The sequence below is a fragment of the Oncorhynchus gorbuscha genome, linkage group LG19 (genome assembly GCF_021184085.1).
Source record: "Oncorhynchus gorbuscha isolate QuinsamMale2020 ecotype Even-year linkage group LG19, OgorEven_v1.0, whole genome shotgun sequence".
NCBI classification, from domain to species: Eukaryota; Metazoa; Chordata; class Actinopteri; order Salmoniformes; family Salmonidae; genus Oncorhynchus; species Oncorhynchus gorbuscha.
In genome coordinates this window covers 69,321,533-69,334,032 of record NC_060191.1, presented here as the reverse complement: position 1 = coordinate 69,334,032, position 12,500 = coordinate 69,321,533, and the positions used below count along the sequence as shown (strand labels likewise).

The 12,500-nt window shown below is 41.0% G+C and overlaps 1 protein-coding gene across 4 annotated transcripts in view; it reads right to left on the bottom strand.

The window, feature by feature from the left end:
• si (sucrase-isomaltase (alpha-glucosidase)) overlaps nucleotides 1–12,500 on the bottom strand; it is a 123,813-nt gene that overhangs the window by 17,330 nt on the left and 93,983 nt on the right. For all 4 annotated transcript variants that reach the window (XM_046313680.1, XM_046313681.1, XM_046313683.1 and 1 more), the window contains exons 32-40: nucleotides 12,288–12,416; nucleotides 12,060–12,176; nucleotides 10,977–11,039; nucleotides 10,732–10,848; nucleotides 10,412–10,502; nucleotides 6,698–6,836; nucleotides 3,138–3,271; nucleotides 2,754–2,788; nucleotides 1,568–1,684 (exon numbers count right to left, since the gene is read on the bottom strand). In XM_046313680.1, the coding sequence (XP_046169636.1) occupies nucleotides 1,568–1,684; nucleotides 2,754–2,788; nucleotides 3,138–3,271; nucleotides 6,698–6,836; nucleotides 10,412–10,502; nucleotides 10,732–10,848; nucleotides 10,977–11,039; nucleotides 12,060–12,176; nucleotides 12,288–12,416 (942 nt within the window). The remainder of the gene's footprint in view (nucleotides 1–1,567; nucleotides 1,685–2,753; nucleotides 2,789–3,137; nucleotides 3,272–6,697; nucleotides 6,837–10,411; nucleotides 10,503–10,731; nucleotides 10,849–10,976; nucleotides 11,040–12,059; nucleotides 12,177–12,287; nucleotides 12,417–12,500) is intronic.

Sequence of the window (12,500 nt, the reverse complement as noted above, 5' to 3'; positions counted from 1 at the left end):
CTCTCTCCCTTTCTTTCTTTCTTTCTTTCTTTCTTTCTTTCTTTCTTTCTTTCTTTCTTTCTTTCTTTCTTTCTTTCTTTCTTTCTTTCTTTCTTTCTCTCTCTCTCTCTCTCTCTCTCTCTCTCTCTCTCTCTCTCTCTCTCTCTCTCTCTCTCTCTCTCTCTCTCTCTCTCTCTCTCTCTCTCTCTCTCTCTCTCTCTCTCTCTCTCTCTCTCTCTCTCAATTCAATTCAATTCAAGGGCTTTATTGGCATAGGAAACATGTGTTAACATTGCCAAAGCAAGTGAGGTAGACAACATACAAAGTGAATATATAAAGTGAAAAACAACAAAAATGAACAGTAAACATTACACATACAACAATTTTGAAACAGTAAAGACATTACAAATGTCATATTATATATATATATATATATATATATATATATATATATATATATATATATATATATATATATATATATATATATATATATATATATATATATATATATATATATACACAATGTACAAATAGTTAAAGGACACAAGATAAAATAAATAAGCATAAATATGGGTTGTATTTACAATGGTGTTTGTCCTTCACTGGTTGCCCTTTTCTCGTGGCAACAGGCCACACATCTTGCTGCTGTGATGGCACACTGTGGAATTTCACCCAGTAGATATGGGAGTTTTTCTCTCTCTCTCTCTCTCTCCCTCCATCCATCCATCCATCTCTCTCTCCTAACTCCCAACTCCTCCTCAACCCTCTTCACCCATTCTCATATTTCTCTTCCCCACCGCTCATACTTTCCCCCTCCATTACCCCGAACCCTTCCATCCTTCTCCTGCCAACCCCCACTACTCACCACTCAACTGCATCTGACACCTTCTTCATCCTCCCTCTTTACAAATCTTCAGCCCCCCCCATCTTTCACTCTGTTCTCCGGTCACGTCCCCTGTCCAGGGTGTTTCTGTCTAGTTTCTTCTTGTTTAAACATCCCTTTGAAAGCCATTATTAAATGATTGGGATCGTGTTGGGGGGGCTCAGATCACCTTGAAAATTCAATTTCTCTCTCTCTCTCTCTCTCTCTCTCTCTCTCTCTCTCTCTCTCTCTCTCTCTCTCTCTCTCTCTCTCTCTCTCTCTCTCTCCCTCTCTGAGACACACCCTCTCTCTCTCTGTCTTGTATTCCAACTTGGGAGCAGGGAAATGTAGCCCTGGCGAATCGATGTCCCGACGGCGTTATTGGATGTTCTGAGATGTGTTCCAACACTCCCAAAGGTCACTGCTAAAACGAATGTCACCTCCACTACGGCACTGCCACATTACTTAGTCTGTGTGTGTTTTTTAGGCCCCTGGTTTCAAGGGACCTTATCAATGGGGTGGAGTGTGTCAGTAGGTCTCTGTGAAAAGCACACTGGGGTGGAGGTGCTGCACATGTTCTGACACTGTCATCTACTCACAATAAAAAAAACTGTCACCTTGAAGTTCAATAATGACCCAGGGGGGACTGCCTCGGACTGAAGGAATACGCTCCGGGAAGTGTGTGTGTCATTGTGTGGATGGGTAGATTGCTGGATTACTCACCGGGTTGAACTTGCCGTTGTGGTTGCGAGAGTAAGGATAGAAGGCACCAAGCTGTGTCCAGCGAAGACACATCTCAAACTCGGCAGGATTGAAGAACCCACAGATATCAGCTCCAGTCTGAGAGACAGAGAGAAGGAGAGAGGGGGAGGGAGAGACAGAGAGGGGGAGGGAGGGAGAGACAGAGAGAAGGAGAGAGGGGAGGGAGAGACAGAGAGGGGGAGGGAGGGAGAGACAGAGAGAAGGAGAGAGGGGAGGGAGAGACAGAGAGGGGGAGGGAGGGAGAGACAGAGAGAAGGAGAGAGGGGGAGGGAGGGAGGGACAGAGAGAAGGAGAGACCGGGAGGGAGAGACAGAGAGGGGAGGGAGGGAGAGACAGAGAGAAGGAGAGAGGGGGAGGGAGAGACAGAGAGAAGGAGAGAGGGGGGGAGACAGAGAGAAGGAGAGAGGGGGAGGGAGAGACAGAGAGAAGGAGAGAGGGGGAGGGAGAGACAGAGAGGGGGAGGGAGGGAGAGACAGAGAGAAGGAGAGAGGGGGGAGGGAGGGAGAGACAGAGGGGGAGGGAGAGACAGAGAGGGGGAGGGAGAAACAGAGAGAAGGAGAGAGGGGGAGGGAGGGAGAGACAGAGGGGGAGGGAGGGAGAGACAGAGAGGGGGAGGGAGGGAGAAACAGAGAGAAGGAGAGAGGGTAAGGGAGGGAGAGACAGAGGGGGAGGGAGGGAGAGACAGAGAGGGGGAGGGAGGGAGAAACAGAGAGAAGGAGAGAGGGGGAGGGAGGGAGGGAGAGACAGAGAGAATGAGAGTGGGGGAGGGAGGGAGAGACAGAGAGGGGTAGAGAGAGAGAGACAGAGAGAGAGAGAGAGAGAGAGAGAGACATATATATAGAGAGAGACAGAGGGGGAAGACAGAGACAGAGGGGGAAGACAGACACAGAGGGGGCAGACAGAGACAGAGGGGGTAGACAGAGACAGAGGGGGAAGACAGACACAGAGGGGGTAGACAGAGACAGAGGGGGCAGACAGAGACAGAGTGGGCAGACAGAGACAGAGGGGGCAGACAGAGACAGAGGGGGCAGACACAGCTTTCATTACTTCAACAATATATAAATACTGAAAAATACGACAAACAAACCAGTTATGAAATCAACAACATTTCCCATGTAGAAAGGAGCCAGACAGGAGAGTCACTTACATAAGAAAACCCAAACAGACTGAACTCCATCATTCCTGTTAAATAGAGAGACAGAACAGTCAATACACACACACACACACACACACACACACACACACACACACACACACACACACACACACACACACACACACACACACACACACACACACACACACACACACACACACACACACACACACACACACACACGCACGCATGCGCACACACACACACACGCAACACACACACACACACACACACACACACAACACACACACACACACGCACGCACGCGCACACACACACACACGCAACACACACACACACACACACAACACACACACGCACACGCACGCACGCGTAGGCACGCGCACGCACGCACACGCACACACACACACACACCTATGATTGACTTGTAGAGCTGATCCCAGCTGGAGTTGTTGTCTCCCAGCCAGTGTCCAGCCCACTTCCCACTGGAGGGGTAGGTTGACCTGGTCACCACTATCCCTCGCTTGCCCGTCACGCTCAGCAAGGCGCTGGAGAAAGGGGGAGGTCAAGTCAGATATCTGCTCCCAGTCAGGTCAACCTGTTGCCTGTTTACATTCTGTTTTACTCATTTCATATTTATTTACTGTATTCTACTGTATTTTAGTCAATGCCACTCCCACATCGCTCGGACCTAATATTTATATATTTCTTAATTCCGTTATTTTACTTTTAGATTTATGTGTGTTGTTGTGAATTGTTAGAACCTACTAAACTGTTGGAGCTACTGTAGGAACACGAGCATTTCACCACACCCGCAATAACATCTGCTAAATATGTGTATGTGAACAATAACATCTGCTAAATATGTGTATGTGAACAATAACATCTGCTTTGAACAGGAACTTAAGGCCATTGTTCACTATATAGGAGAATGACTATATACCTAGTTCACTATATAGGAGTATGACTATATACCTAGTTCACTATATAGGAGAATGACTATATACCTAGTTCACTATATAGGAGAATGACTATATACCTAGTTCACTATATAGGAGTATGACTATATACCTAGTTCACTATATAGGAGAATGACTATATACCTAGTTCACTATATAGGAGTATGACTGTATACCTAGTTCACTATATAGGAGAATGACTATATACCTAGTTCACTATATAGGATAATGACTATATACCTAGTTCACTATATAGGAGAATGACTATATACCTAGTTCACTATATAGGATAATGACTATATACCTAGTTCACTATATAGGAGAATGACTATATACCTAGTTCACTATATAGGAGAATGACTATATACCTAGTTCACTATATAGGAGAATGACTATATACCTAGTTCACTATATAGGAGAATGACTATATACCTAGTTCACTATATAGGAGAATGACTATATACCTAGTTCACTATATAGGAGAATGACTATATACCTAGTTCACTATATAGGAGAATGACTATATACCTAGTTCACTATATAGGAGAATGACTATATACCTAGTTCACTATATAGGAGAATGACTATATACCTAGTTCACTATATAGGAGAATGACTATATACCTAGTTCACTATATAGGAGAATGACTATATACCTAGTTCACTATATAGGAGAATGACTATATACCTAGTTCACTATATAGGAGAATGACTATATACCTAGTTCACTATATAGGAGAATGACTATATACGGTATACCTAGTTCACTATATAGGAGAATGACTATATACCTAGTTCACTATATAGGAGAATGACTATATACCTAGTTCACTATATAGGAGAATGACTATATACGGTATACCTAGTTCACTATATAGGAGAATGACTATATACCTAGTTCACTATATAGGAGAATGACTATATACCTAGTTCACTATATAGGAGAATGACTATACTCTATACCTAGTTCACTATATAGGAGAATGACTATATACCTAGTTCACTATATAGGAGAATGACTATATACCTAGTTCATTATATAGGATAATGACTATACTGTATACCTAGTTCACTATATAGGAGAATGACTATACTGTATACCTAGATCACTATATAGGAGAATGACTATATACCTAGTTCACTATATAGGAGAATGACTATACTGTATACCTAGTTCACTATATAGGAGAATGACTATATACCTAGTTCACTATATAGGAGAATGACTATATACCTAGTTCACTATATAGGAGTATGACTATACTGTATACCTACTTCACTATATAGGAGTATGACTATATACCTAGTTCACTATATAGGATAATGACTATATACCTAGTTCACTATATAGGATAATGACTATATACCTAGTTCACTATATAGGAGAATGACTATATACCTAGTTCACTATATAGGATAATGAATATATACCTAGTTCACTATATAGGAGAATGACTATATACCTAGTTCACTATATATGAGAATGACTATATACCTAGTTCACTATATAGGAGAATGACTATACTGTATACCTAGTTCACTATATATGAGAATGACTATATACCTAGTTCACTATATAGGAGAATGACTATATACCTAGTTCACTATATAGGAGTATGACTATATACCTAGTTCACTATATAGGAGTATGACTATACTGTATACCTAGTTCACTATATAGGAGAATGACTATATACCTAGTTCACTATATAGGAGAATGACTATACTCTATACCTAGTTCACTATATAGAAGAATGACTATATACCTAGTTCACTATATAGGAGTATGACTATATACCTAGTTCACTATATAGGAGAATGACTATATACCTAGTTCACTATATAGGAGAATGACTATATACCTAGTTCACTATATAGGATAATGACTATATACCTAGTTCACTATATATGAGAATGACTATATACCTAGTTCACTATATAGGAGAATGACTATACTGTAGTCGCTCTGGATAAGAGCATCTGCTAAATGACTTAAATGTAAATGTAAATATACCTAGTTCACTATATAGGAGAATGACTATACTGTATACCTAGTTCACTATATAGGAGAATGACTATATACCTAGTTCACTATATAGAAGAATGACTATACTGTAGTCGCTCTGGATAAGAGCATCTGCTAAATGACTTAAATGTAAATGTAAATATACCTAGTTCACTATATAGGAGAATGACTATACTATATACCTAGTTCACTATATAGGAGTATGAGTGACATAAAGAGTGACTAGATACAGGGTGACTAGATACAGGGTAACTAGATACAGAGTGACTAGATACAGAGTGACTATATACAGAGTGACTACATACAGAGTGACTAGATACAGAGTGACTAGATACAGAGTGACTAGGTACAGGGTGACTAGATACATGGTGACTAGATACAGGGTGACTAGATACAGAGTGACTAGATACAGGGTGACAAGATACAGAGTGACTACATACAGAGTGACTAGATACAGAGTGACTATATACAGGGTGACTAGATACAGGGTGACTAGATACAGGGTGACTAGATACAGGGTGACTAGATAAATGGTGACTAGATACAGGGTGACTAGATACAGGGTAACTAGATACAGAGTGACTAGATACAGAGTGACTAGATACAGGGTGACAAGATACAGAGTGACTACATACAGAGTGACTAGATACAGAGTGACTAGATACAGAGTGACTATATACAGGGTGACTAGATACAGGGTGACTAGATACAGGGTGACTAGATACAGAGTGACTAGATACAGGGTGACAAGATACAGGGTGACTAGATACAGGGTGACAAGATACAGGGTGACAAGATACAGGGTGACTAGATACAGAGTGACTAGATACAGGGTGACTAGATACAGAGTGACTAGATTATGGGTGGCTAGATAAGATACAGGGTGACTAGATACAGAGTGACTAGATACAGAGTGACATGGCTAGATACAGAGTGACTGATGCTGAAAATGTTGCATTGGTCACTAAAAAGGATGTGTCCATACTCACTCGTATGTGGGTTTGGTGTGAGACCATCCGTACAGGTTGTGTACGTCATAGTGTTTGACCGGGGTACCATCACTGAGGTGCTGTTGGCTGTTCATGCACAGAGTCTTATGGTTGAGACCACGGTGGCTGGATTCCAGGGCTGGAGAGACACACACAACATACTTACTGTCCTGAACATAGCAGGGAGAAAGTCGGGTTTAGGTGGTTGTGACTCGGGCTGTGTGGCGTTTTGTCAGCTGCCGGCCTCACGGTAATTGATCTACATTTATAAAAGTATAATAAATCCATGTAACATTAGTCTAAACCATCACAGTGAATCAATGATCTATATTAGAGAGGTCTACAGAAGTATCATATGAAGAAAATGTAGTCTATTTCAGAAGAACAGAATAGTGTACTCTGAGTTGTCCTTATGTTATGTCCTGATCTGGCTGTGCCATATGGCTGTGGGCTACACCAGTTCATTTAGCAGACAAGATTTTCTTAGTATTCAGTGGCATTATTTTATATTATTTCATGGTATGAAGAATACAATTGAACAAAGCTGAATAAAATAGAAAGGATATTTTCTCCAAACTGTCACGCCTTGGTCATTGTATCTTGTGTTTTTGTTATATGTTTGGGTAGGCCAGGGTGTGACATGGGTTTATAAGTTGTATTTTCGTATTAGGGTTTGTATTAATTGGGAGTGTGTATTATTAGGGGTGTGTCTAGTTAGGCTTGGCTGCCTGAGGCGATTCCTAATTGGAGTCAGCTGATTCTAGTTGTCTCGGATTGGGAACCGTATTTAGGTAGCCTGAGTGCGCGTTGTATTTCGTGGGTGATTGTACCTGTCTTAGTGTTAGTCACCAGATAGGCTGTATTAGTTTCTTTCGTTTGTTGTTTTCGTATTTCTCTGTCATTTCATGTACAGCATTTTTCTTCATTAAAAGTCATGAGTAACCTACACGCTGCATTTCGGTCTGCCTCTCTTCTAACAGCAGACGAATATCATTACACAAACGATATAAGGGAGTGTTGCACATGTGGCTATTCTGTGTTGAGCAGTTAACAAAGAAACACGTACTCATATACTCTTCATTTAGAGCTATTAATGCAACTTTACAAACGTTCAACTATATGTTTTTAGTTTCAATACGTTTCTAAGGCTGCAGGTTTCAATACAAAAAGGTTGCATGAAAGGCATAAGCGCTGCTTTGTTGTTTTTGGCAGGCTGTACACACTTCATCAGTCTCTTATTCACAATTTGACAAGGACTTGATAATGCCTCAAATTTGTGTGGCCATTATGCCCCCTAATAAAATACATGTCTTTGTGTGGCCATTATGCCCCCTAATAAAATACATGTCTTTGTGTGGCCATTATGCCCCCTAATAAAATACATGTCTTTTTGTGGCCGTTATGCCCCCTAATAAAATACATGTCTTTGTGTGGCCGTTATGCCCCCTAATAAATACATGTCTTTGTGTGGCCATTATGCCCCCTAATAAATACATGTCTTTGTGTGGCCATTATGCCCCCTAATAAATACATGTCTTTGTGTGGCCGTTATGCCCCCTAATAAATACATGTCTTTGTGTGGCCATTATGCCCCCTAATAAATACATGTCTTTGTGTGGCCGTTATGCCCCCTAATAAATACATGTCTTTGTGTGGCCGTTATGCCCCCTAATAAATACATGTCTTTGTGTGGCCGTTATGCCCCCTAATAAATACATGTCTTTGTGTGGCCGTTATGCCCCCTAATAAATACATGTCTTTGTGTGGCCGTTATGCCCCCTAATAAATACATGTCTTTGTGTGGCCGTTATGCCCCCTAATAAATACATGTCTTTGTGTGGCCGTTATGCCCCCTAATAAATACATGTCTTTGTGTGGCCATTATGCCCCCTAATAAAATACATGTCTTTGTGTGGCCATTATGCCCCCTAATAAAATACATGTCTTTGTGTGGCCATTATGCCCCCTAATAAATACATGTGTTTTGCGGCCAGTGGCCGTTGTGCTTTCGGGCTGAATATAATAATTATAATTCCCCTTATTTCGGGCTACGTGCTTCAAAACACCTCTCACTCACATGGCTCTCTCAGATAGCTAAATTCTTATTCTTATTCTTATGATCCTTATTCTTATTCTTATGATCCTCAGTCAGAGACAATGATAGACAGCTGCCTCTGATTGGGAACCATACCAGGCCAACATCGAAATACAAAAACTTGACTACACATAGAAATAATAAACTAGAACACCTACCAGTCACGCCCTGACCTTCTCCAGCATAGAAAATAAAGGCTTTCTATGGTCAGGATGTGACAGCTAGGTTAAATGAGGTGTGCGACTTTGATTATAAAAAGTTGCAAAAAAAAGGCGTGCTCTGTTTCTTGCCTTTCTGGAACAACCTGGGCATAATTCACAAGTGATAGGCTAATATTGTCACCCATCAGACAATACTGGATTTACATATACTAAATAATATAAATGTCAACTTTGTTTTGATTTGGAAAGGACAAGTATCATCCTGTCTCCAAACAGTCATCTGTGTATTTAAATAGCAACCGCAGGATGCTTTTCCCATGGGTAATTTTCCTGCCAGCCAGGTAGGCTGTACTCCTGTTGTAAATATAAGCAATGTGCTTAATATTAGGAAAGCTGAGAAATAAATATAGTAGGCCTAGCCTATAGTAAGCTGATGGGATCCTCCTCTTTTTAAGAGGCCATCACTCTGTCGTTTTCTCACGCAATTGCGTAGCCTATAGAAATGTTGCGCAACATGAGCTCTCATGGTTGATTCGATTTTCAATTACGTTTGCAATGACGTCAGAGTGATTACAGGGACAGTATCGTGCTGAATACCAGGCAGTTAGCACGTTTGCTAGGCTACTAATGGGGTGGCAGGGTAGCCTAGTGGTTAGAGCGTTGGACTAGTAACCAGAAGGCTGCAAGTTCAAACCCCCGAGCTGACAAGGTACAAATCTGTCGTTCTGCCCCTGAACAGGCAGTTAACCCACTGTTCCTAGGCAGTAATAGAAAATAAGAATTTGTTCTTAACTGACTTTAAATAAAGGTAAAAATAAAAAAAATAAAAAATGACCAGCATCAGAGCTTGAAGAAACCTAATTACCGTGACTAAACAATCTCAGAGAATTTGACTGCCGTCATGACCCGTGACTGTTACTGTGGCGATAATATGGTCACCGCAACAGGCCTAGTTATGACCCAACTCAGTGGCATTGTGGTTAGAGTGTCCGCCCTAAGATTGGAAGGTTGGGAGTTTGATCCCTAGCCTAGTCATACCAAAGACTGTAAAAATGGACATGATGCTTGGCACTAAGCAGTAGGAGATTGGGGGTAAAACCCTGTGATAGACTAGCGTCCTTACCATACTTGTACATTAAGCTAACTGTAAGTGTCTTGATACAGGTGCGAGTGTATTAATACAAGTGTGTGTATTGACACAAGTGTGAGTGTATTGATACAGATATGAGTGTGTTGATACAGGTGTGAGTGTCTTGATACAGGTATGAGTGTCTTGATACAGGTGTGAGTGTCTTGATATAGGTGTGAGTGTATTGATACAGGCATGAGTGTATTGATACAGGTGTGAGTGTCTTGATACAGGTGTGAGTGTCTTGATACAGGCATGAGTGTATTGATACAGGTGTGAGTGTCTTGATATAGGTGTGAGTGTATTGATACAGGTGTGAGTGTTCTTACGTGGCATGTATGGGGGGTTGTCGTAGACAGAGGGACCCAGACACTTCTCTCCAACTGTTCCATGGACAAAGCTGGATGGTTCGTTCATGTCCTAAACACACAATCACACTCAAAGTAAAGCACAGACTGTGTGTGTGTGTGTGTGTGTGTGTGTGTGTGTGTGTGTGTGTGTGTGTGTGTGTGTGTGTGTGTGTGTGTGTGTGTGTGTGTGTGTGTGTGTGTGTGTGTGTGTGTGTGTGTGTGTGCGTGTGCGTGTGTGTGCGTGTGCGTGTGCGTGTGTGTGTGTGTGTGTGTGTGCTCAGTGGTATGATATCACTCACGATCCAGAGTCCATCAAATTTCATGATTTTATTGTAGAAATCTGAAATTTCCCTTTGCCACCACGTTGCTGTACGATTCATGAAGAAGTCTGGGAATGCTGCATAGGACCTATAGATCTGGGAGTGACCAGGGAACACATGACCAACAAAAACATTCAGACATGTCAGTAATTAGACTGTAAAACAGGAAGTGTGTCAGGCTCTGTGATTGGACAGTTGATGTGTTAACAGGAAGTGAGACATACCTCTACTTGCGTGTCCCAGTCTACAGACTCATTGACTACAACACCAGGGAAGTCAGGCCATACCTACAGATAGAAAAGACAACTTTAGTACAGTTGAATAGATGAAATTAGTAGAGTTGAGTAGAGTTAAATAGTATAGTTGAATATAGATAATTAGTAGAGTTGAGTAGAGTTAAATAGTATAGTTGAATATGGATAATTAGTAGAGTTGAGTAGAGTTAAATAGTATAGTTGAATAGAGATAATTAGTAGAGTTGAGTAGAGTTAAATAGTATAGTTGAATAGAGATAATTAGTAGAGTTGAGTAGAGTTAAATAGTATAGTTGAATAGAGGAAATTAGTAGAGTTGAGTAGAGTTAAATAGTATAGTTGAATAGAGATAATTAGTAGAGTTGAGTAGAGTTAAATAGTATAGTTGAATAGAGAGAATGTGAAGTTTGATAGAGACAATTAGTAGAGTTGAATAGAGTCAATTAGTAGAGTTGACTAGAGACAATTAGCAGAGTTGAATAGAGACAATTAGTAGAGTTGACTCGAGACAATTAGTAGAGTTGAATAGAGAGAATGTGAAGTTTGATAGAGACAATTAGTAGAGTTGAATAGAGAGAATGTGAAGTTTGATAGAGACAATTAGTAGAGTTGACTAGAGACAATTAGTAGAGTTGAATAGAGAGAATGTGAAGTTTGATAGAGATAATTAGTAGAGTTGAATAGAGACAATTAGCAGAGTTGACTAGAGACAATTAGTAGAGTTAAATAGAGAGAATGTGAAGTTTGATAGAGATAATTAGTAGAGTTGAATAGAGAGAATGTGAAGTTTGATAGAGATAATTATAATTATTAATAGAGAATAGAAAGCTGGATGAACACAACAGCGTAATGAATGTGATGTCAGACTCAGACCTCCATCTAACTACTTCCTCTCTGTCTCACTCACTTATTCTTTCTTCTTTATTTTATTCCATTTCGAAATGGTAGTTTAAAAACTTGAATATTTATTGTTGTCCGTCAGTTTAATCCTCAACTCAACCCACCCTCCCCCTCTCTCTCTTTATGCCACCCTCCCTCTCCATCTCCCCTCACCTTCCCCCAGACGATGTCATTGCTGAGCTCCTTGGGCCATTTGATGAATACGTCTTCTTCTACACCACGGTCAAAGGCAGTGTAAGGCGTTGTCTCGTTGGCACCGATGGCAGGGTCCTGCAGGCCATACACAAACACGCATTCAAAAACACCTTGTCAGAAAATACGTCAGGCCCTTATTACTGTTCTAAACGTGATCGTTAATATGTTTCACATTCCATAATGTACCAGTATGAAGATGAATCTCATGCCCTCTCCTCTCATGTGGTCCACCAGCGCTGGTAGACCCTGGAACTGGCTATCCAGAACAAAGTTCAGCTGGCGCTCCATGTAGTCTATGTCTGCATACTGCACATCCTACAGGAGGTCGAGGATATGGGTTAGTCTATGTCTGCATACTGCACATCCTACAGGAGGTCGAGGGTATGGGTTAGTCTATGT